General features: G+C 37.5%; 1 protein-coding gene across 1 annotated transcript in view; it reads right to left on the minus strand.

The window, feature by feature from the left end:
* Nucleotides 1-24,290, minus strand: part of ttc27 (tetratricopeptide repeat domain 27) — an 87,218-nt gene that overhangs the window by 48,612 nt on the left and 14,316 nt on the right. Inside the window, exons 5-9 of the mRNA XM_082143029.1 lie at nt 22,416-22,518; nt 13,709-13,873; nt 13,371-13,510; nt 11,594-11,706; nt 7,498-7,564 (exon numbers count right to left, since the gene is read on the minus strand). Coding sequence (XP_081999155.1) covers nt 7,498-7,564; nt 11,594-11,706; nt 13,371-13,510; nt 13,709-13,873; nt 22,416-22,518 — 588 coding nt within the window. The remainder of the gene's footprint in view (nt 1-7,497; nt 7,565-11,593; nt 11,707-13,370; nt 13,511-13,708; nt 13,874-22,415; nt 22,519-24,290) is intronic.

Genomic DNA, 24,290 nt, shown 5'->3' on the forward strand with positions numbered 1-24,290 from the left:
AAAACTGAAATTCACACATGAATGTTTTAAATCTGCTTCTGTTCCACATATATCAACTGTGTTTGTTTTGCGTGTTTTACAAAGCACCAAGCTGACACCAACATGCTCTCTGAACACTGTTGGTAAAAAACAACAACCAGATGCTCTCTCTCATTCTGACAGAACCTTCAGTAAGAATTGGGAAACGGGAGGGGGTGATATGGGGGGGATATTGGGGGGTTGGGAGACGACGACAATACAACTATTGTCATTTTTAAACCTCTAAACTTTCAGGATACAAACATTGCTAAAACAAAATTTCAGCAGCCATTACTCTAGTCTTCAGTGTCACATGATCCTTTAGAAATCATTCTAATAGGCTGATGTGGTGCTCAAGAAACATGTCAATGTTTTCAATGTTCAATTATTATCAATGCTGATAACAGTTGTGCTGCAGTTGTGCTTTTTTGTAGAAACCATGATACAGTTTTCAGGGTTTGTTGATAAATAGAAAGTTACAGAACAGCATTTATTTGAAATAGAAATATTTTGTTACATTATAAATGTCTTTACTTTTGATAAATCTAATGTGTCCTTGCTGGAAAAAGTATTTCACAGATTTTTTTTTGAACGGTAGTGTACATCACAGGAGAGTTCTTTAATCTTTTTTTATTTCCCACCACAGTGTAATTTTTTCCACCACATCTCAAAAACAGATTTCTCCGTTTTCTTCACGTTACGTGTAATATTTCATCTCAAGCTTTTCTATGCCATTACTGTCTCCTTGGCAAACAAGTACACTAACTTTAGAACATAATTTATTACAATTCTGTGTAGTTGGAAATGACAAATTAATTTATAAAATTCATGATCACACATATTTAAATGACTATAATTCATATTTTTGTGACAGATTTTAGGTTAATTCTGACATTCTAGGTCTAGGATAAGACTAAAACAAAATCTATACATAAGTCATTTGAATAGTAGTCAAAACTGAATGAAGGCATGGTAAAAAGTTAATGTGGTCTTCCTATGACAAAAAAGAAAAGTTGAATCTGTTGCTTTTAATAAAAATCAACCCTTGGGACATAAAAGTGCCCAAAGTTTAAGAAACACCCACACAAAATGACATCATGAACAGCAAGCAACATGCCCATCCCATGTCCAGGCTCAAATTAGCCACTGTTGACTGACAGACCTGGCATTGCCCTATGGATACGCCCATCTCTGTGAACAAAAGATTTATGAGTTAAACAGCAGGTGTTCACCTTAGATCTGACAGGACACACTGCCCTGGAAGAGCCAATGCGTTCACACTCGGCTGCACTGGATTTAGGCACACAGTCCAGCCAACAGTGCACTGCCCTTGGCCAGAGATCATCGGTGAGATCAACACAAGTATCGGCCTCATGGGTAACACAGCGAGGAAACGACCCAATCCAACCAAACAAACACAAGCTCACATTACATACATAATGCCATCACTACGTTGACCTAGTGTAGGAGGGATTGAGATCCCTGATGGGGGTTCAATGATCATCGGAAACTAAACCGCTTACACAAGCTGAAATGCCACACCCTGGAGGTGACCTCATGTGGTCTGGTGGCCAAAAGAGCGGGAAAGTGCTGACAGATAGAGGAAGTACAAACTCCCCAGGTGGGTTTGCAAACTGCTGGGCTAGGTTTTGACAGCAACTAGTAGAGATGCTACCACCCATGACATCACAAACCAAAGAGATCAGACCAGAACAGCCTCAAAACCTCTATGATTCATCTCAGATGAGGAGCTCTTTGAAACTGAAGCAGGTTTGGCACTTGCGAGGGGGGATTTTGATGCGAATGATGTTACTCTTCCCACGGCCAAGACCAGCGGTTTAGGAGAAGGATCAAGAAGAGAAATAAGACAGCAGTCTGGAGCAAACTCCTTTTAAAAATGATGAAAATGGCAGAAATTGAAACTTAAACAAAAAAAGCTTTATTGATCTCAACAAACTCATTTAAAGAGCTAGTTTCCCTGGACATACTGTCAACTAAAAAGGGTTTTTCAAATCAGATTTGCCAATTAACAGTGTAATCCAGCACCGGGCTTAATATGCATCTAGGAACGCAGCCAAACGTGGCATCGGACTGATTTCTTGAAGCATATAAACATTGCTGTATGGGATATGGGTTGTGTACGATGCAGCAAATGCCTATTGATGCCCAAAAGATCCCAGTAATGTGCAGTAAGTCCTAAATGATTTATCACTTCACGTGTGAATGATGAGAATGTTTCATTCAATACAATCATTATCAGCTGTATGTGCAACAGTATTTGAGGTCAATCAATGACTCTTGATCATTAAAACCAGAGGATCTCACCACCAAAAGTCAGCCATTGGTGAAGGGACATTTCTGCAATGAGTTATGACAATGAGCTCTCATATACACACACATATAACAAACCCTCATCCTTTGAGGGCGTGTACGTCAATGTATTTTTTCTAACAGCACACATTTTTATCATCCTACCACCCTTCACAAAATGATTAAATGAGAGGAAAGAGTGTTTGCAGTGTTAAACGGCTGGGCTATGAAAGTTTTCCCTGCTGTTCCTAAAGAAGTGCTAACTCAGCCACGAACACGTCCCCTTCCCTGGTTTCCCTGAAAAGACTTCATTTTGAGGATGAAGAAAATAAATAATCTTGACATATAAATGATAGTCCCCACCCCTCGTTACGCTCCATCTCGCTGGTTATTCTTGGATAGCGCCAGTATTATAAAGGCAGGTTAAAAAGGAAACACTGTATAGCTTAAGCATTTAAAAACAAAGCTCATCGCAACATTTAGAAATGACATTCAGGGAGTTTAATAAAACAGTACAGAAAAGAGCTTGGCACACACCAACACCAGACTACTGATGAACATGGTTATTACAGCTCTGAAAATCATACTACTTTTAACCTTTGAAATGAACCATAACCTAATCAGAAGACTGCTTCTTTTATTCTATTAAAACTAAATCACCCAATTAGACAACTACAGAAAAAAAAGAGGCTTTGGAACCAGCTGACACTGACTGAAATTTTGGACAAATTCTGATTAATTTTCTCTTAGAGTTTCCTTTTGTATTGTATACAGTGTTGAAATGATTCAATTTTCCCAACCATACTGAAAAACCACCCAAATAATCATTTCATCTCATTCTAGTGTTTATGTGAACAAATTCATCAACTACAGTGATTTTTATTGAATTATGTCCAGAAGCAGAGGATGTCCTCATCCCAAACTGACTCATAGACCTATTCTACCCCATTAATTTGGTATCCAAGCTGCTTAAAATATGGACTCTAGAGTTCATGCAGAAAGCAGAGCTCCATCAGGCACAGGAAACTGCTGTTTGAACTCTTTGCTCAAAGTGTAGATTATTTTTCCAGAGGGACCTGACTCTAACAGCTTTTGCCGAATATGATGCAAACCTCTGGGTCAGACTCTGGAGACACATTTTTCCTTCTTGTTCCCTTTTTACTTCTCATTTCCAATCCATCACACTGCTTCGCCCTGTCGGTCAGAGCCTCGTACCTTTAAGCAAACTTGAGATTGGCATATCTGATGACTTGCGGTGACGTCTTTGGGGTGGGTGTTGACACATTCGAATTGGCTTAGAATTGTTTGCTAAAGCTGTCAGACAGTCAAACCTTCCAAAGATGGAGACCCATATTTCAAAGTACCACACCTAATTGGGTTCCTGAACGGTGTTGATTAGGAGGGTTTAACTTCAAGGAGAGACCACCAACATCTCAGCGGTCATGAGAACAGGTTTGTGTATTTGTCAAGTATTGAAACATGTCCTCTCAAGGTTAAAGTTGTCTAGGAAAGTCACTTAATACTTTGGGGAAAATTGCAATTGGCCATAACACAAAAACACTTGAAAAGGACTGACCTCATTCCAAAACGTGGGAGAGTTTAAGAGAGAAGTGCACACAGCCGAATGCATAAGATCGGAGGACTCACTTCATTGCTCGTACAAATGAAGATATCAAGCTTTAAACAGCGAGGCGGAGCAGCCGAGGTCCTCCGAGAGCCAGAGAAAGGCAACTTCTAATGAATGCAAATAGATTCGGAGTCTGGGAAGACGGGCAGGGCAGTAACCCAAGTATAAATTAGAAAAGAAGAAAACAACGTAGGAGGAGGACAAGCTGAAACATCACCCTTGAAAATGTTAAAATAACGGTTAAATAAACAGCATTAGACAGTTATACAAGCGCAGATTCAGATTATTTGTGTGTAAATACAGCAGGAGAAGACAGAAAGACAATACAATGGTTTATAGATCGTGTATCATGGCAATGAAATGAATCTAAACATATACAGCAAAAATGTTTAAGTACCTCAGCGAACAAAGTAAATCTCAGTACATGAATTTGTTAATCATTCAGTACCGCAGCATACAAGGGCACACATCATCTTATATAATAGATGAATATAAAAAAATAAAATAATAATAATAGAAAAATATAGTAAAATAAATAAAATCATCCAACATTAATTGGAAAATTATGAATTTATCTTAGATTCCTTTTGTATGTTTGATTTATTTTTTAATATCAATATTCCTATAAATGCTGAAACGCATATAAAATATATAAAAATATATTTATGTAAGAAAATATTAATATAAATGCTTTTATAAACTACATTATACAGTGTTTATATAAGGATTGGCAGAGTACGCTTTGCTTTCAAAATACAGGATATACTACTACAAAGCATAATTAAAAAAAATTAAAAAAAATGTAAAAGCTACATTCAAAAAGTCTAAAAATTTTCCATTTTCCTGGCTAGTTAAAGAAATGAGAAAATGTTCAGCAAATATGACGGGACAAGGAACAGGCATTAGTAAACTATTTCTCTCATTTCTGTTCATATTTTTTACTTGAAATATAACTGTTCACATTTTCTACACTGACTGAACTCACCCCTTGGAATGGCACAACTTGCCCACTTTTTTTTTTCCTGACAAGACATGTTTCTAAAACTCTATAGCTAACTGCAGACATGCTTAAATAACTAAGAATATTACATTTACATTTACATTTATTCATTTAGCTGACGCTTTAATCCAAAGCGACTTACAATTGCTATATATGTCAGAGGTCGCACGCCTCTGGAGCAACTAGGGGTTAAGTGTCTTGCTCAGGGACACATTGGTGTCTCACAGTGGATTCGAACCCGGGTCTCTCACACCAAAGGCATGTGTCTTATCCATTGCGCCACCACCACCCCAATATTAGTTTTACCTCCTCTTACTACTCCATGCCTAGTGGTCAACTTAAGTAAAACATACTGTAGTAGCTTACCTCACTCACTCCTATAGTAAAAGTATCATGTTATCATCATCTGCGCCCAACCACTTTAACATGGCACCCCCACAATAGCGCAAGACACGTGTGATTCTAAAGTGGTTGATTTTGCTGTCAGAGACATTTGTAAATGGATATAAATCACACACACAACTGTCCTCAGCAATAATAGACTATAAATAATTGAGGCTGTTGGTGGGCACAGGTTGCCGATTTAAAAACTCTTTGTATGCTAATTTGCTGGTGGTTAAAAATGATGTTCACAGCAGATGTAGACAGTTTCGCATTGAGCACTTGGCTGCTTTTACAGAGGCGTCTCTGCCGTAGGGCATTATTTCATTTACCGGTACACAACGATTAAGCAGAACGTGTAGTATGTGATGCTTTAGTTGAGGGTGTTTGCTAAAAAGAATAGCCACATCGTCATTTTCACATCTTAATGGTGGGAAGCTCGCAACAGATTAAAAGGAGTGACTCTCGGGGTACCTTCCCAAATTGTTAGTGTGTGGCTGTGGTTGAAACACTGAACTAATTAAATTACCAGGAAGTGGCTTAAAGTTTATCGGGAAGACAATATGGCCTGCCGGCAGAGAAGTGTCTTCATTAGCTCAGTGAGTTTTGCTCTCCTCATACCTGACCAGACCAATGGATTTTCACTTTCCTGTAACGTGAGTTTTGAGTGAATGAGCTGAAAGGAAATGGGCAGTTTTCAATCTGTCCATCATTCTCACCCAGGCTGTCAAAAACTGCTACACTTGAAAATATAAAGATGTCAAAATAATAAATCTCCCTCTTTCTGACAAAGTCTGGAAGTCAAATCCTCAACAGCACACAGATGTCAGAAAGAGACTTGAATGGCTGAGCTCAGACATTTACATACCCCTGTAGATTAAGATTAGCGTTCAAAAAATATGTAAATGGTTTTATTTTGCCTAGAAAGAGTTGCATATATTTTAATATGTTCTACAAAATAATAGCTTAAATTAACACAAACTATACTGCATTTAATACTCTTGGTTCTTAATATTGTGTGCTGTCTCCTCATGAATGAATGACTTTTGGGCTTTGTTGTGTATGAGCCCATAAATGTCCAGATTGATTAAACTTTACAAAAGTGGAGAAAAACACAAATTCGCAATGCATGTTGGGGAAAATTGAAGAATTTACAGAACTTAGAGGATTTTTAAGAACAGCAGGCAGCAAACCAAATACTCATACACCCCTATTGCAAAAGGCCACAAACTGTCATTAGCTGTTTCCATCCAAGTTGCAAATTTAAATTATGCTAAATAAATAAATATCAGAATATTCCATGTGTTTAAAAAAAAACAAAAAAAACATCACTTTCAAGGAAGTTTATGCACATTTCCTAACACATTTAGCAAATTTTTCACAAAAAATTATCCAATATAAGGAGCCGTTCACACAGAACGCATTTTTTAATTTCAATGCACTACGTTTACATTGTTTTTAAAATGTAAACATGCACTAGACGGAAGTATTTAACCATTGCGCTCGCATCTCGCGCATGACACAGCATTCTTCATTTTTGCAGAACAAACATTTTTCACTGCCCGCGTCTCACGATTTTCAAAGCAAAAACACGTTCACACAGTTTGTGTGAATGACTCCTAAGCAAGTTATGCATTTTGGAAATCCTTTCCTCACCCTTTATTTCAACCAGACTAGGACAGGAAAATGTATTTGCTTTTTTTAAATGCAATATCAAAATGCCAAATACAACACGATTAGAAGATTAAGTGTAAATCCATTTATTTTTGTGAACTTAACAAAAAATTATGTAAATTTAAATGTAAATATTTGGTCAAAAAGTCTGTGTAGTTCTAAATTGAAAAAAAATTGATTTTGCAAGGGGTATGTAACCTTATGAGCAGAACTCTGCGTGGAAGATTTTACCAGAGCACGGCCCCTCATTTCTTTTTTTAGTGTTCTGAGCAGATTAACAGAAGCAACCATAAGACCATTTCATCCATTTGCATTTGTTAGTGTAACAGACACATTGTAGATGCTAAACTGTGACCAAATGAGAAAAACCTGTTCACATACACTCCGTCTGTCAGATTGAAAATACAACCGCGTGTACTGACATGTGTCTGAGATGTGTCAACTGCACCACGGCTGTGAGAGAAAGAAAGAAAACAGTGCGTCTTACCGTCGTGAAAGCCAGGAGCTCCTCATCATTTAGCTTGTGAACAGGATTATTCTTCTGAAAGTCTATGCTGCAAAGCAAAAAAAACACACAATCATTCAAATAAAATCTGCATATAAAATAAAGTTTCTTTTAGTTCACAGGTCAATGACACAATAAAAAAAAAAAAAGTCCCTCATAATGATGGCAATGCAAAACAGAGCTTGCATGTCTCATCCTTTATTCGAGAAATGTGGAATGGACTTCCCTGCATGAATATTACTGTACGACCAGAGAGTGCCTTTCTAGTTGTGAGGTACTTGCTGCATAATCATATCTTGCCATAACCTCAACAAAAATATGTTACCATATTAAAGCTGCCGTCGGCAAGTCTGGCAGATTGGGTCGATTAGCCAAAATTTTGAATGTTTACAACTCTCATGCCCCTCCCCACTACCAGCGAGCACCCTCCCATCGAGGTCGTGCTCGTCAGTGCGTCACTGTGCGTGTGTACCTGATTTTCTGTGAAGGCGTCCGTCTCTTCAGCATCTATCAACACCATGGACTCGGAGGTAGGCTGCCCTGGCTAATCTATCCATAGATAGCAATAACCGAGGAATTGGAAGCTTGTTAGTAGATTTTCTGTCCGCCATCACGCTTCATGCAATCTCCAGGCGAACTTCAGGCGTGGCGTGTGCATTTGATATTAACGTGCGCGAGTGAGGGGTATCTGTGGCGTGTGCACGACCTGTGATTGACAGTCAGATATCACACCCCCCTGCGCTGATTGGACCTGATGAAGCGGGAGCGCTGGATTTTTGCAAAACAAATAACACGCTCCAGGTGGAGTTAGAAGCTCGGGTTTTTTTCTAAAACCACCTTATTTATGTTGTTCTGTCGGATTATAGTGTCGATTACACTGAATATGATAAAAAAAATGTTGCCGACGGCAGCTTTAACATTGCTGCTGATTTTAGAGTGGGTATCCCATGAATCCACAATCAAAAGACAAAAAAAAAAGTAATGCAAAAAAAAATCTAATTTATATTACTCTTAGTAATTTGTTTCATTTAAAAAAAAGATTTACAATAAGAAATTAATGAAAACCAAGTACAATCTATGTAAGACCATCTCATTCATATTAGACTCCAGTAATATTAGTAGTCTAATAAAAGCATTTTAGTCAGGAGTGAAAAATAAATAAATAACCTTAAAATGTATAATAAATGTATAAATGCATAGATTAGTACAGTGAAATGACTGTATATAATGGTACTGTAGTATGTGCTGTGCTACATTTAATTAAAACAAATTTTTCTTGAATATACACACCCATTGCTTTTTTTGTGCTTATATTACAGTAAGGAGATAAAATGTAAAGGTAAATTATGGGAAAATGCTTAAGGGATAGTCACTTTACTCACCCTCAAGCCATCCTACTATAGGTGTATATGCCTTTCTTCTTTCAGTCCAATTCAATCAGAGTTAATAAAAATGTCCTGGCTCTTCCAAGCTTTATAATGGCAGTGAATGGGCGTTGAGATTTTGAAGCCCCAAAAAAAGTGCATCCATCCATCATAAGGGTACTCCACAGGGCTCCGGTGGGTTAATAAAGGCCTTCTGAAGCAAAGTGATGCATTCGTGTAAGAAAAATATACATATTAAATGTATATTTCCTTATTCAATGGACCTGACGAATGACGCATTGATGAACGCGGAAGCGCAGAGGATAGAGCAAAACAAAACACCGGTCACGAATTAGAAGTCTAAAATGAGGATAAAAAAAAAAAAAGATGTCTGAGGATTTCAATATAAGAAGAGGAGCTTGAGTTTGTTGCCCAGTCCTGTTTGTTTAAACCGCGAGAGGCGTCAAAACTTACGCTACTTCTACATCCTAATTCATACATCGCGTCAGGGGTTACTCTTTTGGCGTAAATCGACATGCAAAGGCCGTCTGTCGGAAGCTTGTTATTTTAGTTTAGAAAGTTTTAAATATGGATATTTTTCTTACAAAAACCAACCCATCGCTTTGCTTCAGAAATCCTTTATTAACCCCCTGGAGTCATATGGATTACTTTTATGATGAATGGATGCACTTTTTTTTTTACTTCAAAATCAGGACCGCCATTCACTACCATTATAAAGCTTGGAAGAGCAATGATATTTTTTTTATATGTCATCTATATGTTCGACATATCTATACGTTTATATGTTCGTCTAAAAGAAGAAAGTCATATACACCGAGGACAGCTTGAGCGTAAGTAAATCATGGGATAATTTTCCTTTTTGGGTGAATAGTCCCCATTTAATTTTTGGGAAATACACTCCATGTATTTCATTAGAGGAATTAAAACAAAGTTGTCACAAAAGTAAAAAGTATAAAATATGATATTATTATAACGTAGCACAATATTCTAGGTAACTTCAGCTACTTTCCTCAAGCTGCAACCGTCTCTCATTTGCATCACAGTTCTTTACGTTAACAGAGGATGATAAATGTACAGCAGGCTGTTCGCATTCCAAGAGAACACCGTTAAACCGTACATGCGGTTTTGCTTGACTGCACCACTGACGGCCCATAATTCACCTTCAACCATCATGCAGCCCAATTAAGGTCCCTGGCCTGCATAATTACGCCCTGCTAATTATTCCACGCCTGCAATTTGTCTCCTAGCAGCCAGTCGGGCAAGATGACGACCTTTCTACAACGAACAGGATGCACAGGCTGGTACAACACTAATTAGAGAGCAGTGTAGGAGAACCCCGCACCTCCTCCCGGGGCTAAGATGGGGGTGGATGACCACTATCAATGCGCACTTGGCCACAAAAAAAACTTAAAAAACATACAATATTCTGCAAAACAGAGGCCTGATGCAGCACTTCAAAGTTACAAAGATAAATCATGCCTAAATAACAATAATTTACACATCCCGGACATGATTAAATGTCAACTGGAACTAAAATACTACAGCTTATAAAACTTATCTCAAGGATAAGGAGACATATTCCTTGGATTTTTGTCTGTATGAATTTAAGCACATTTCAGCCAGAGGACCTGTTTAAGTCATACTCGTAAAGCGTTTTGGCTTGGGCTTTGACAACCTGACTTTCAGAAGTATGTTCAATATCACATGCACAAGGTAGACTCTTAAAACGGTCTATAATAAAGTGTCAGAAACCAAGAAACATACACATACTTCGATGTACTTCTGGTATGTGTGATTCATTTAACTGTTGACAGTGGCAGTGTATGTATTTCCTCTGCAAGACTTTTCTTCACAAACTTGACATTGTTGCAGCACCTCTCTTCCTAGTCTGTCAGTAATGCTCTTTTGTTTCTGTCTCTATGAAGCCCCTCCCATCTGAAAAGCGCAATGTCCTCTGATTGGTCAGCTGGACCAGTGTGTTATGATTGGTAAACTGCATTGAAAGGGTTTTAGAAATGCCACGCCCCTCACCATAACAGCGAGTTTCAACATACTAGGGGCAGGCCTTGCCCCTTTTGTGCATATCAATTAAGCGGAAATTATTTAATGATGAATATTGTGATGTGTACGTTCCCAGAAGGAAACTCTAGACTAATTGAGGCGTTTTTTAATGGAGTTCAGAAACAGTGCGTACTGATATAGAGAATAACTCCCTTTTGAGTAGACTTTATGCTTTGTAACTTCACAGCCCCTTTTCATGCTCAAACAGCAACATTACACACTAAAGAAAGTTGAAAATATAAAAAGGCATAATTGAACAAAAAATAAATGTATAATAAATGCTATAAAAAAAACTAAGAGTCTGAAATCTTTTATCATTGTGTTGAGGACAGTCTACCATCTCTTAAAAGGAGGAACGTCTAAATATTGAGCGCTGATGAAGCACAAGAGTGAAAGTCCCCATGAACAAGATTGATACAAATTGCAGTTTGGTGAATTGGACCGCAAGGTACATCCAGAAACGAGGTCACTTTTGTGTATCTGTGTATAGTCATTAGTGCATTTGAAAAAGACACTCAAGCGATTATTGCGTTTCATGATCGATCGCTGCTGTCACTTCAGAGTGCCCAGCCCATCCTGTTACCATAGTCACAATTCAAACAGGACCGATTCAAATCGACTGAGACACTCACCATGTGGCCAGTATAAAGGCCTGTTCCTCAGCGCTGAGGTCTGGGAGTTCATGTTCAGACGGCTCTGCCAGGTTAATCTGGTTCAGGACTGTATCATCACCCAGCTGAAGATCCTATAAACACATGATGAGAATCAGAGCAGATCCTATAAAGACCTTAAAAATGCTAGAGGTATGACAAACACAGATCACACTTTAGATGAGTGAAAAAGGAGAGGCAACATGACATTTAATATTGTATTATGAGCAGCATTTATAAAGCCCACTCTCCTGTCGAATTTTACATTGTAATCAAACAAACACTTAGCGCTTTATAATCCCTTTAGAAGGGTAATTTCCTGAAATATTACCTCAAATGAGCAAATGATGTTAGCTCATGCATCAAAAAAATCAATCATAGTCAGCATTGATACTTATTAGCTGGGGCGGGGCATATGCAAATGAACATGGTCCTCTGCTTTAGCCCATTTAAAATCTAATTCGTTGACATTTACATTCTATTCCAATGAAATGAAGACCGCTCACGCAAGTGTATACTTTACCTGAAAAGCCATCACGACAAACGATCAAAGTGGAGTAACAAAGACCTAGTGGAGTGCTATCAGCTCAGAGTTTGTAAGCAATACTGATCTTATCACATTTAATCCAAAAACTCAAGCAATCCTGGAAAAAATGATTTACAGGACTTTTAAAACGAGGCCAGCTAAGGGGAAACAGAGATAAGGTCCGGGAATTTTCCGTAAAATCTTTGTCTGTCCCCAATTTGTCATATTTGCAGCCAAAGCAGATAATACCAGACACCACACTGCCACTGCACAGATCAGCCAAACACTAGATAAAACTCAACTGCCTTCCAAAAATGTGTAATAAAAGTAAAGCACTGCCTCAGGGTGAGAGGAGAGAGACAGCGAGAGGAAGACAGGAAAGAATGGGACAGATGGAAATCTGCATAAAATATATTTTTCACGACCTTCACTGCAGCTCAATGTCATGTCTGCTGTCAGAAGTAAAATAAACGTCGCCCCCTGATGGATGGGAAAAGTAATGCACAATTCTTGCCCCCAAAAGGACTGTGACAGGTATTTGCATACCATGGGGCCAAAATGAGCACAAGACAAGAACCAAAGGAGAGTGGAAATTGACTTTTGAAAGTTAATAGAAGTTATTCACCAAATTTTAGTGGAATATTAGTAGAAACGCCAACATAAAAAGTCAATTTTTAATGGTAAATGGACTGCATTTATATAGCGCTTTCACAGACCTATGGCCACCAAAGCGCTTTACATATAGCCTCACATTCACCCATTCAGTCACACATTTATACACCGACGGCGGTGTCAGCCATGCAAGGCGCCACCCAGCTCGTCGGGAGCAGCTGGGGTTAGGTGTCTTGCTCATGGACACTTCGACACTTGGTCAGGTGGAACCAGGGATTGAACCACCAACCTTCCGGTTTGTAGACAACCTACATGAACCACTGAGCCACTGCCACTCCACAATTAATAATATTCTGACCGTCACTCATGTACAGTGATGCAAGTAATCCAAATGACATGAATTGTCAAATAAAGAACTCAAATTACATATATCCATCATGCATATGATGCTCTGGTGACAATGACCTGAGCTGATTATAGATTATAAATTATAAAATAATAATAATAATAATAATACAAATTAAATTAAATCAAACTAAATAGTTTATGGCCTGTAGATTGTGTAACCACCATTGTCATGACAATTCATAACAAAAGCTACTTTTAGACACTCCCATGTACCTTTGGTAAGAGTTCTTTGGGTGTTGGTGTGAGGGAGAGACTATCAGAATTAAAAACAGGCGAGTTGTCCTTCCGTTTGACATCTAAGATGAGTTGAGCAAGGAAGTTCTCCTGAAAACGAGTTCTCTTCCCTAGGGCACCTGAGGGAGACAAACATTTATTTAATCATTCATGCATTGCATCAATTCTTTCCTCATTCGCAGTGCTAGGTAATCCATATTTTCCGTCCATTCGTTCATTCATTCCATCTTCCAATTACTTCCGTCACGCATTGCCGTATATCCATCCTTCAATCACCTGCACAGAATCATCATTTTTCTTCTAGTTATATTGCCTACCTGCCATGTTAACATCAAGTCCTGACAGATCGCGGGCTGTGTGCAAGTGTTCTTTGGCCTTGCGATACTCGTAGTAGGTCAGGCAGGTATAACTGCACTCCAGGTGGAACTGAATTGCCAGGCTCCTGTATGTGGTGTTGGAGAACAGCTCCTCACATTTACACACTACAGAAACAGAGAAAGAACCAGGTCATGAGAGGCACCATCTACACTTTTACACATTCAACATTTATTAAATTGCCACATATAAGGGAAGGGGAAAGGAAAGAATGGAAAGGAAGGGAAAAAGGGAAAAAATGGAAAGGAGGGAAGGAAGGAAAGGAATGAAAGGAAATAGAAAGAAAGAAAAACAAATAAGGGAAGGGAAAAAAAGGAAGGAGGAAGTACAAATGAGGTAATAAGGAAGAGGAAGAAAGATGAAAGGAAGAATGTGGAATGAAGGAAGGAAGGAGAAAGTAGAAATGATGGAGGGATGAAAAACAAATCAGGGAGAAAGGAAGAAAAGGGAAAGAAACAAAGGAAAAAAGACAAAGAAAATAAGAAAGAAAGGAGGAAGAACAAAAATGAAGAAAATAGGAATGAAGGAAGAAGATAGAAAAGGAGGAAGAAAGACATAGGAAGAGAGAATGAAGGAAGAAAAGAGGCAGGAGGAAAGTACAAATAAAGGAGGATGGAAGGAAGAATGAATCAAGAACGAATCAAGAAAAGAGGAAAGGAAGAAAAAAGGATGAAGAATGAAAAAGGAAGAAATGAAGCAGAAATGAAGAGGAATAAATAACAATAAAGGAAGAAAGGAGAAAGTAAGAAAAATAGAAGGGAGTAAAAACGATAAAGGAAATCTAACTAAATGAATGAATAAAGTAGTGGTAACTGAGCCAACAGTCCACAGCTGTATATTCACTTTCAGCAATACTGCATGTATGAAAATGTGAACGCTAAACCCTTCTTAAAGCTCAGCTTGAACACTTATGACCTTCAGCGTGATCTGTGTGAAGATCTGAGTGTTTTAAAGTCCACTCATTTAGCATGGAAAAGCAGCACCTTTCCTCTCATATACTAACAGAGCTCCACATCATTCATGGGCAAGTCACGCACATGTATCTGTGAAGGGTAAGAAATGAGCGCTTCTCTTTGTTCTGCTCACACAAAGAGATGACACACAAACAGCGATTACCTCGTGTTAACAAAAAAATAAGCAGCAAGAAAGGCAGTCATAAAAATATCACAGTGAGCCTCGAGTATACTGACTAAAATAGCTGAAATCCTGATTTCGAATTAATCATACATGCAGCCTACTTTTCAATGTCACATCTTCAAATGTCGTCAAATGTTATGAAAGCCTGTCATTAAAGTATAAGCATCTCTGGCTGTGGTATTTGAGGTTTTATTCTAGAAAGCAAAAGCAATGACTAATTGTGTACAGATATGATAAGAGAGATGATATTTTATTTCTAGATGGAGTTTCACTCTGAATTCTTTTTTAAATAATGTTAAATAAATTCAATTGATTACATAAATATATAATTATAAATTATAAATAAATACAAATTATTATTATTATTTGTTTCTTTACAGCAATTAATAAATCAAATTAATAAAATACAAATTATGTGCAATTCATTAAACAAACAAGTACAATTAATTAAATGAGTAATAATTTAACTATTATTATTAAAATAATGTGTTCGCTCTGAATACATTAGACTTTTAAAAATATGTCTGCATATTGGTTATTATAAATATGCAGACTCTATAACGAAGATGTCCATGGCTAAATTAAATAACACATCATGCAACTCAATTTTTAGTTGATTGACAGCCCTACTGAATACTTCTAAACCTTTGCTACTGAATATTTTAATAAAAACACCACCAAATCAGTTCCCTACAGACACCCTCATGAAAGCGGTCACCTACAAACCTGCGTTTAAATCTTCAGTAGACCAGTGAAATCCCAGTGGAAGCTTGACATTTACTAACCACAATGATGTAAGACCTGCTCCAATATCCAGTCACCCATGTAACTCACTGAATGTAAACGCTGATTAAAAATTATTCACCTTTATCATTTACCAACTAATAAAATGCTTCATTGACTTCAAAGTCAGTGATAAATAAATAAACTGCTCAGACAAATTCGCTCGAAACACAAACCCTATTGAAATCTCATCTAGTGTTTAAGCCTGAGCTCTGAAGTGAAATATGACCTTGTTGTTCTGAGAAATCTTTTTCTCTTTTCTGATCATTTTAACTTTTTGAAATACAAAAGTACTCAATATCCTGTGGGTGCATGAGTAGATAATGACTGCTAGGGTAAACGCACTATCAGAGTGTACTTTTATTCAGATTGAACTGTGAAGAACATAATCTTGTACTTATTTACACTGGTTAAAACAGTCTGTTTTCCCACAAGACAATACATTTGAAATTGGTGTGGTGGGGATTCAGACATCGTACTGGCTTTAAAAAGGTCTTCAGATATCAGTGAAGATTCCACATGTAATCTCAGATTGCATTTACATACAACAAGACACTTATACTTATAAATGCCATGTTTCATTTCAAGCTTGTTTGGCCTTTCAGCTGCAACAGATCTTTCAGTAACAGATTCTGTTTGTGGGAGTATCAGTTCCTGCCATTAGAAGCTCCATAACGCCATCTGGTCAGCAAGGACGGATTATGTTCATGCAAGGCCCTCAGTGAGTGATGTACTAATGAAATTAGATAGCAAATACGACATAAACTTGCAATTCCAAGATATAAAGTTGCATAAATGTTATACATTGCAAAAGAGACAACAAACCATGACTAGCTGCAATTAGGTAGTTATGCTGAGGAGGGGTCATGAACACATATCACCTTGTTTATTTGACATGTGGCAACAACAATATCACATGCATTCAAGCACAAACATTTCAATTTTACATACCAGGTCATTTATATCTAGGTTTTCTATGCTTGAGGCCCCTGGTAGCAAGTAGTACAGGGGCTCTAGTCCCATTGACCCAGTCCATAAGCTGACCTTGCTGGTTAAAGTTTGAAAGCAATTGCAAACCAGATATTTCAGACATTACCTTCCACACAGCTCGGCCAGCTTTAGATTAAGGACAAAGCAATATAGTATAGCTGTTTGAGCAATGAATTTAACAGTCCAGAGGGTTTGAGAGGCAGATGTGTTGATTGTTTAGATGTAGCCATTGCTGCAGCAAATTGATGCCCGGAGGCTGAAAGAGTCTGTGTAGGTATATATATGTATGTGTGTGTGGATGCATTAAGGGCAAAACACTCATGTAAAAGAAAGGTTTTTTTGATCAACAAAACAGTTACAGAGTAACTACAGAATACAGAGTTTCCCACACGTCAAAATGTACTATGCTGGTTTCTCCTAAAATGCTCCACAAATATAAATCTGAAGTCGACTAAGCAGAACCGGTCAAAAATTAAAGGAATCGCTCTGTCATCATTTAACATGAATATGCAAATGAGCCCCACCTCCACTCACTCATACAGGGTCGTCTACAAGTCGATGTATCAGAATGGTAATGCGTTTTATGCATCACTCTCTACAACATCAGACACATAATGATAAACGTATAGTCAAGCAAAATGCTAATCATATCAAACAGCTAATAATGTGTTGCTAATGTTACACAAACCATGTTCCCGCTCACTATCTCAGAGTCCGACAGCTGCCTTCTAAAAATCAGTATCTTTAAGCTCTATTCGGATGGGACAAGTTTTCTAAACGACATTTGAGTTTCAATTCTTATCACTTGACGTCTGTGATTTCATGTACTGATTCGGACGGGACTAACATCTCCATGTTTATTGCAGAAGTGAGAGGGTGTGTTTTCTAGACGTGGCCGTTACAGATGGTCATGTGCCGTGTGTGCACGTCACGTCTTTTACTCTATTATTTGTTGAGATGATTTTAAAACATTTAAGTAAACTTCACAAGTTTATAGAAGTTGCTGTTTATAATAAATAAGTGAGCAGAGAAATCTAGACAAGTATCTTACTGTTACCTGACACTGATATTTAAATGGGAAGTCTTGACAGTTTCCACGACGTGGCTCAATTTATTAATTGTATCTGTTATTTTTTCATCTGATACCATCCATATCAAAACTAAATTAAAGCATGCTGAAGATTGGTGTGCAGACGGTAGCTCAGGTAGGTCAAAAACACATGAGGAAAAGCGGTAGGATAATACAACATCAGCAATCACAGACTTTAGCATTCAGACAGGATTAGATTTTTCAGATGACCGTTGAGTTTGCCGAAAAAACAGTAGGTAATTTGCCCTGGAATTTTTACAGAGGTTGTCGGAGGAAAAGACTTGGCAGATTCGGACGGGATTAAAATTGCAAAGTATGTCTGTGAAAGTCAATTTTTCTATCGACCCCCTGGAAAACTAATCACGTCCGAATAGGGCTTTAGAAAAGCTTTGAACTCACAACGTCAGTGGAGAAAGGCATATAGTTCATCATAACATCATAATATATACATCATACACACAATTCACCCACTATATTGCTAAATGTACCCAATTTTTCATATGTTACAGTCCCTAATATAAATGTCTAGGAGTCAAGGGACACATACAGTAACATAAGAGATGGACAACGACTAGCGTGTTCCAAATAAAGTATTCTATTACAACACAAGACTCACAAAAGTAACCAAAAATGAGAGAAGGGGAACCTGGCTTTTCTTGAGACTCCACTGCTTCGCAGCACAGTTATGATGATATGCTAAAGCCCACCGGCACATTAACATGATTGGTTACAAGATACTTTGTGACGCAAGAAACACCGCCGATTTCAAACCACGTTTTTGAGACTCTTTTTTTCATTGTAGTTTTAAGGAGAAAATACTCAGCAAATGGTGCAAATTCATAAGTCAACACATGGTTTGTCTTAAAACATTAAAAACACCACATAGACATAAACAACATTAAAAACTTGATGTTTGAAAAACAATACTGCTGTGAAGTACTACTGAAGGAATAATTCACCTAAAAATTAAAGATATCATCTACTCGCCTTCTGTGGAACACAAAAGGAGCTGGTTTGTGATGATTGTCACAACTAGTCTCTCAAAAAGGACAAAAAGTTACAATTAAATTGTCCATTCAACTTCTCTCGTAAAGTCATATGACAGCTGTGTGCGGAACAGTTAGAAATAGTCATTAAAATCTTGCGTTCAGGCATCAAAATGTAGCGAATCAATACCTTCAGGAACATCTTGGTATGCAAAAAAGCTGATTGCACTCAGTCAGATAAGGAGAGCAAACTGTATAGAAAATAAGTTCTAACATGTACTGTCTATATGCCAGGTTCAATATGGCAGATGTGAGATTTAAATTTTCCTCTAAAATATAGGTTCTCATAACTTGAAAACAACAGGCCTAAGCTATACTACAAATTAAAGAATGAACAAAGCCATAAAAATGGACTAGCTTTAAAAGTGTTAGTCCAACACTATTACTAAACTTATATAAAGGATGTCCATGCTCTGATATTTAACTATGTTATTTCAGTTTAAAACGCTCTGAAATGCCTCTGAGGTCAATCAGTCAACGAGTCGGCTGACGTGAATCCATGGCGATCCCCTAATTTCCCCACAATTCTCTGTGAAGGACAGTGAATGCTTTTGGCAGTCAATACTGAAACTGACAACACATATCAGCGAGGTGTTATTTCAGCTTTGAGAGCTTCACAAATATAACATCATTCTGCAAATAAAAGCCTAGTGTGCCACTAGAGACAGGCATGATGTTGAGGTCTCTTGAAGCAGATCCACTCACCAACACAAGACAGAATTATCGCCTGTATCCTCTTGTAAATATTGCATCTGAACATCTACGCTGATTATCTATATTGGGGCATAGCTGATGCGTGTCTGATTAAAAGGCAGCGCAGGAAACTCATTCCGAAGGCACAGGAACCCAATTAAGATGCTGCTTTGCTGCAGAGCTCATTATTTAGTCCACGATTCCCTAGTGAATCCACATTAACAACCAAAACTCTTCAGAGGAACGGGTCTATATCCTGCCACTAAAGCAATGCAATCTTTGACTCCTCTTTTCCCCCTCAGAAACCATTTCATGGGCGTCTATAATGAATGCTTCAGTTCACTCAAAGTAAAAGGAAATAGTTACCTCATGTATGATGCTGAGACCTTTTACATTTCATCAACATGTTTAAAACATTTGTAATTCACAGCACTTTAATTCTTAAATGCATAAATATAAACTGAGCAGCTTATCAGAGTCAAAGATTTGTCACAGAATCTTTTTCCAAAGCTGAAGAGAGATATTTTCATTATCGGAGCAACTGAATGACGGCCAGTCAAATCTTTGAGACGGAGGTGTCCAAAAGACCGACACCACTAGTGAAAATGCTTTATTATTATGTATATATTATTTGATTTTCTTCTCTTTTTATGTCTTAGCATTTGATTTGTCCCTCTTCCCAGATTTTCAGACTTTTGTACTTGTATCATGCCATGATATGGAATAATTAAGGAATCTTCTCTTGGAACTGCTCTGTTTATTTCCATATATATTTTGGCAAATTATGGCAATTACATAGTACTTTAAAGAATATCATAGTACACAGCCATTATAATATCATATTACACACCAATTACTTATATTAAATGTAATTTATTCCTGTGATAGCAAAGCTGAATTTTCAGCACCCACTAGTCTTCAGTGTGACATGATCCTTCAGAAATCATTCTAATATGCTGATTTGGTGCTCAGGGAACATTTATTTTCATTTTCATTTTATCAATGTTGAAAACAGTTGTGCTGCTTAATATTTTTGAGGAAACTGATTCTTTCATGATTCTTTAATAAACAGAAAGTTCAAAAGAACAGCATTTACTTACCATCACTTTTTGAACACATCCTTGCTGAATAAATGTTTTTCAACCCCCCCCCCCCCCCCCCCCAAAACAATCATACTGACCCCAAACTTTTTGAACGATAGTGTAAATAAATATACACATTCATATAGACAGATTATTAAATCTGACTGTGTTGAAAGAGGTCTGTCTGACACAAGGGTGTCAAGTTATGTCATAGATGACATAATCCTGAGTGTGAAATCCTCTACCTAAAAACCCAAATCCTTCTGAAACGATCAACAAATGAACAGAATCAAAATATGAGCCCAAAGGGAAATGCACATTTAATAGCATTTTCAAAAGGCAGACTGAAATATCCCAAAATTGGCACAACACATTTCTTTGATGTGTTTTGTATTATGCTAAGGTTATAGGGTCAAATGATACATCTCTACTGTTGTTAATTTTGGTGGTCATTTTAAGTGGTTTCCATGGGGACCGTTGGGAGGGTCCCATAATGTATGCTCACTTTTCACATCATTTTGAGGACGTTTAGCCTGCAGAAAGCAAAACCCAACCCAACACTGCCCACGAAAACACTCCGATCACAAACTTTGGGAAACCTCATTACTCCACCTTTGGCATGTCACTGCGTCTCTATTTCACACACAAACATGAAGTGCTGACATCATCATTGTGACGGCGTCACTGTCACCACAGAGATATGAACACACGCACACACAACTGCAAAAAACACACAGCCTGAATCTCCACGTCGCCCCCTAGTTGACATCAGCTTCTCTAAAGATGACCCACTTAATGAGAGCTGACAGCTGTGTCATCTCTCCACTAAAGAGCGTCTCACGTCGCTGACATGTGCCTTCAGCAGCTGAAGTGACATCAGGATCTGAGCTGTGAAGAAATCTGAGGCAGCACTGGGATCTGAAATCCTTTTAGACACTCAGGATTCCAGTTTCCCCAAGGATTTGTTTCCACTAAAAAAAGCCCACACCCTAATCTGAAGTAAGTTCAAACATTACATTCCAAGAGATATCAGGCCCAAAAAGACCTATGATCCATTAAGAAAAAAGAAAAACTACTGCCACAAGGGTAAACAAAAAATTGATGATGCTGATTGATTGCTAAGCTAAGCTACTAAACCTAATTGTTTAAAAAGCATTGTATTAAAAGGTATATTAAAATCCCTGATTTTTTTTTATTCCCTTAAATGCTTTTTCGTAATACTTCATTACACTGTTTTTGTCAATTTCAGTCCAAGATGTTTAAAATAATGATTTCTTTAAAAAGAAAAAACCTTGCAAACGTTGGCATATAGCGCAACAGTGTGTACTTTTTCAGCAGCCTGGGTTCAAGAAGAATTAAATACACATACTGTACATTTTCTCTACAGGCATTTCAAAATAAAAAAAAAATCCTCAAGCTTCAAACCAAAACAAACATGAGATTAATCACAGCATTTGGCTTGATGCAAAAACTATTAGATTTTTTTTTTATGAGGGTACAAGATTATGTACGCTTGTTACACAGCAACAGCGAATTCTTTAATTGCTGGATCTCACTTCAGGATCATTAGCACTGTAGGTCTTCACTGTGAATTTGAAAAAAAAAAATGTTTTTGAATATTTAAATCAGTGCCTTGTGGCTTTTACAAAATCAATTTTGAAGTTCATGATTGGTCTGTCTTCAAAGCTACATTATCTCTAAAACCTCTCTTTGGAGAAATGGGAATTTTTACTTGTAGAATTCTACTGCTTCACTCTATTTACTTCAGTAAATCCAAATGTAGTTGAACAGGTAAAAGGACTACACAACGGTGGGTGTGTTTTCTTGCCTTTCTCGATGCAGCTGAGCGTCAGGTTGAAGAGAAGTGGGGATCTCTCCTCTAGTATCTGCTGATGTAGAGTGACATATCGCAGGGTCCACCAGGGCAGCAGCTATTTACACACACGCAAACAGAGAGATGTGACAACTTACATTTATGCTACCTTTCAAAATGTTATGGTTGGTAGGATTTAATGTTTTTGAAAGAAGTCTCGTATGCTCACCAAGGCTGCATTTTTTTGATAAAAAATACAGTAAAACAGAAACATTGTGCAGTATTACAATTTAAAAAAACATTTTCTATTTTAATTGTGATGCAAAGCTGAATTTTCAACAGTCATTACTCCAGTATTCAGTGTCACATGATGCTTCAGAAATCCTTCAACTGTATTAAGTTAATTTGCTGTTCAAGAATCATTTCTTATTATCAATGTTGAAAAGCGCCCCTATTATGCTATTTTAAAGGTTCCTAAGTTTGGTTTAGAGTTCTCGGTCATTTTCCCATAATAAACATATACTGTACACATCACCTCATTTCACAAAGAGTCTGAAAATAGTTCGTTAAAGTGTTGTGTATTCTCATCCTTTTAAAATGTATGCAAAGTGGATTCAAAGCCCTGAAAACAGCGTATTTTCTATGTGTCAACAACACAAACCAAAATCTTCCTCTTTCATCTACAAATACGGTGTTTGAGCATTTCATATTTGAGTAATATTTAATATTTTTGTGGAAACAGTGAATTCGATGAAAAGAAAATTCAAAAGTAACATTCATTTGAAACAAATCTCACGTAACATTATAAATGTCTTTACGGTCACTTTTGATAAATTTAATGCATCCTTTCAAAAACAACGTTAAAATTTGTTTCTTTCATAAAAAAAATTGAACAGCAGTGTATATACACATTAATTAATTATATATTGTATGGAGGAGCAGGAGGAGGAGAATGAGAAGGAGAAAGAAAAGGAGAAGGAGAAGGATGAGAGCAAAATGAGGAGAAAGAAGGAGGGGAAGGACACGGGAGCAGGAGGAGGAGAATAAAGAGTAGGAGGACAAGGAGCAAAAGAAAGAGGAGGAGAAGGAAGAGGAGGAGGAGAAAGAGGAGGAGGAGAAAGAGGAGGAGGAGGAGAAAGAGGAGAAGAAAGGAGGATAAATCTCAAATAGGCAAACCAACACAAATTACAATCAGTCAGAGTCTGATATATTAAGGTGAAACTGGTCAAACGTAATTTTTTAACAGACAATACTTTTAGTCCATCAGCTCTAGACAAGCAACATTTATTAGTTTCGATAGGGGAGTAAATGTGGTCCACTTTCACTCAGTTACACAGTCAAGGGTGAATGGATTCACACAGTCAAGTGTTATCTGCAATGTCTCTAAAAAGAAACAAAACAGGAGAACCTGGCTTCATACGGAGTGTGCAAACAAGACAGCACAGAGAGCAGTAATGTTCAGAATGAAACATTTATTTACGTATTTGCACACAACACAAACATTAAATCTGTATGCTGGTGTATCTGCCCTATAAATTACCAGAATCAAAGTGTGTGTGTTCGTTTGTTCTTGCACTAATGAAACAACGTTCTGGAACATGAGGCAGTGGGGGGTGTGTGTCATACTGCGCCTCTCTTTCTCTCAACTAATCGCAGCAGAAACATTTTCATCCCTGTGCTTGTAGTTGCACGAGACAGGGAAATAATAAATATATAAATGCATTAGTTACGCCCATCTTATCACATCAATATTCACAGAAAGAAAGGGAAAAAAAGACAGTACGGCATGTGTAATGTCTTCATCACAGACAGTTAAAGTTAAAATACTTTAAAAGACTGTACACTGCTGGGAAAATAAGCTTTTTTAATATTTACAATTTAATAAAAGAC

Source organism: Leuciscus leuciscus (assembly GCF_965113295.1).
Source record: "Leuciscus leuciscus genome assembly, chromosome: 17".
Lineage (NCBI taxonomy): Eukaryota > Metazoa > Chordata > Actinopteri > Cypriniformes > Leuciscidae > Leuciscus > Leuciscus leuciscus.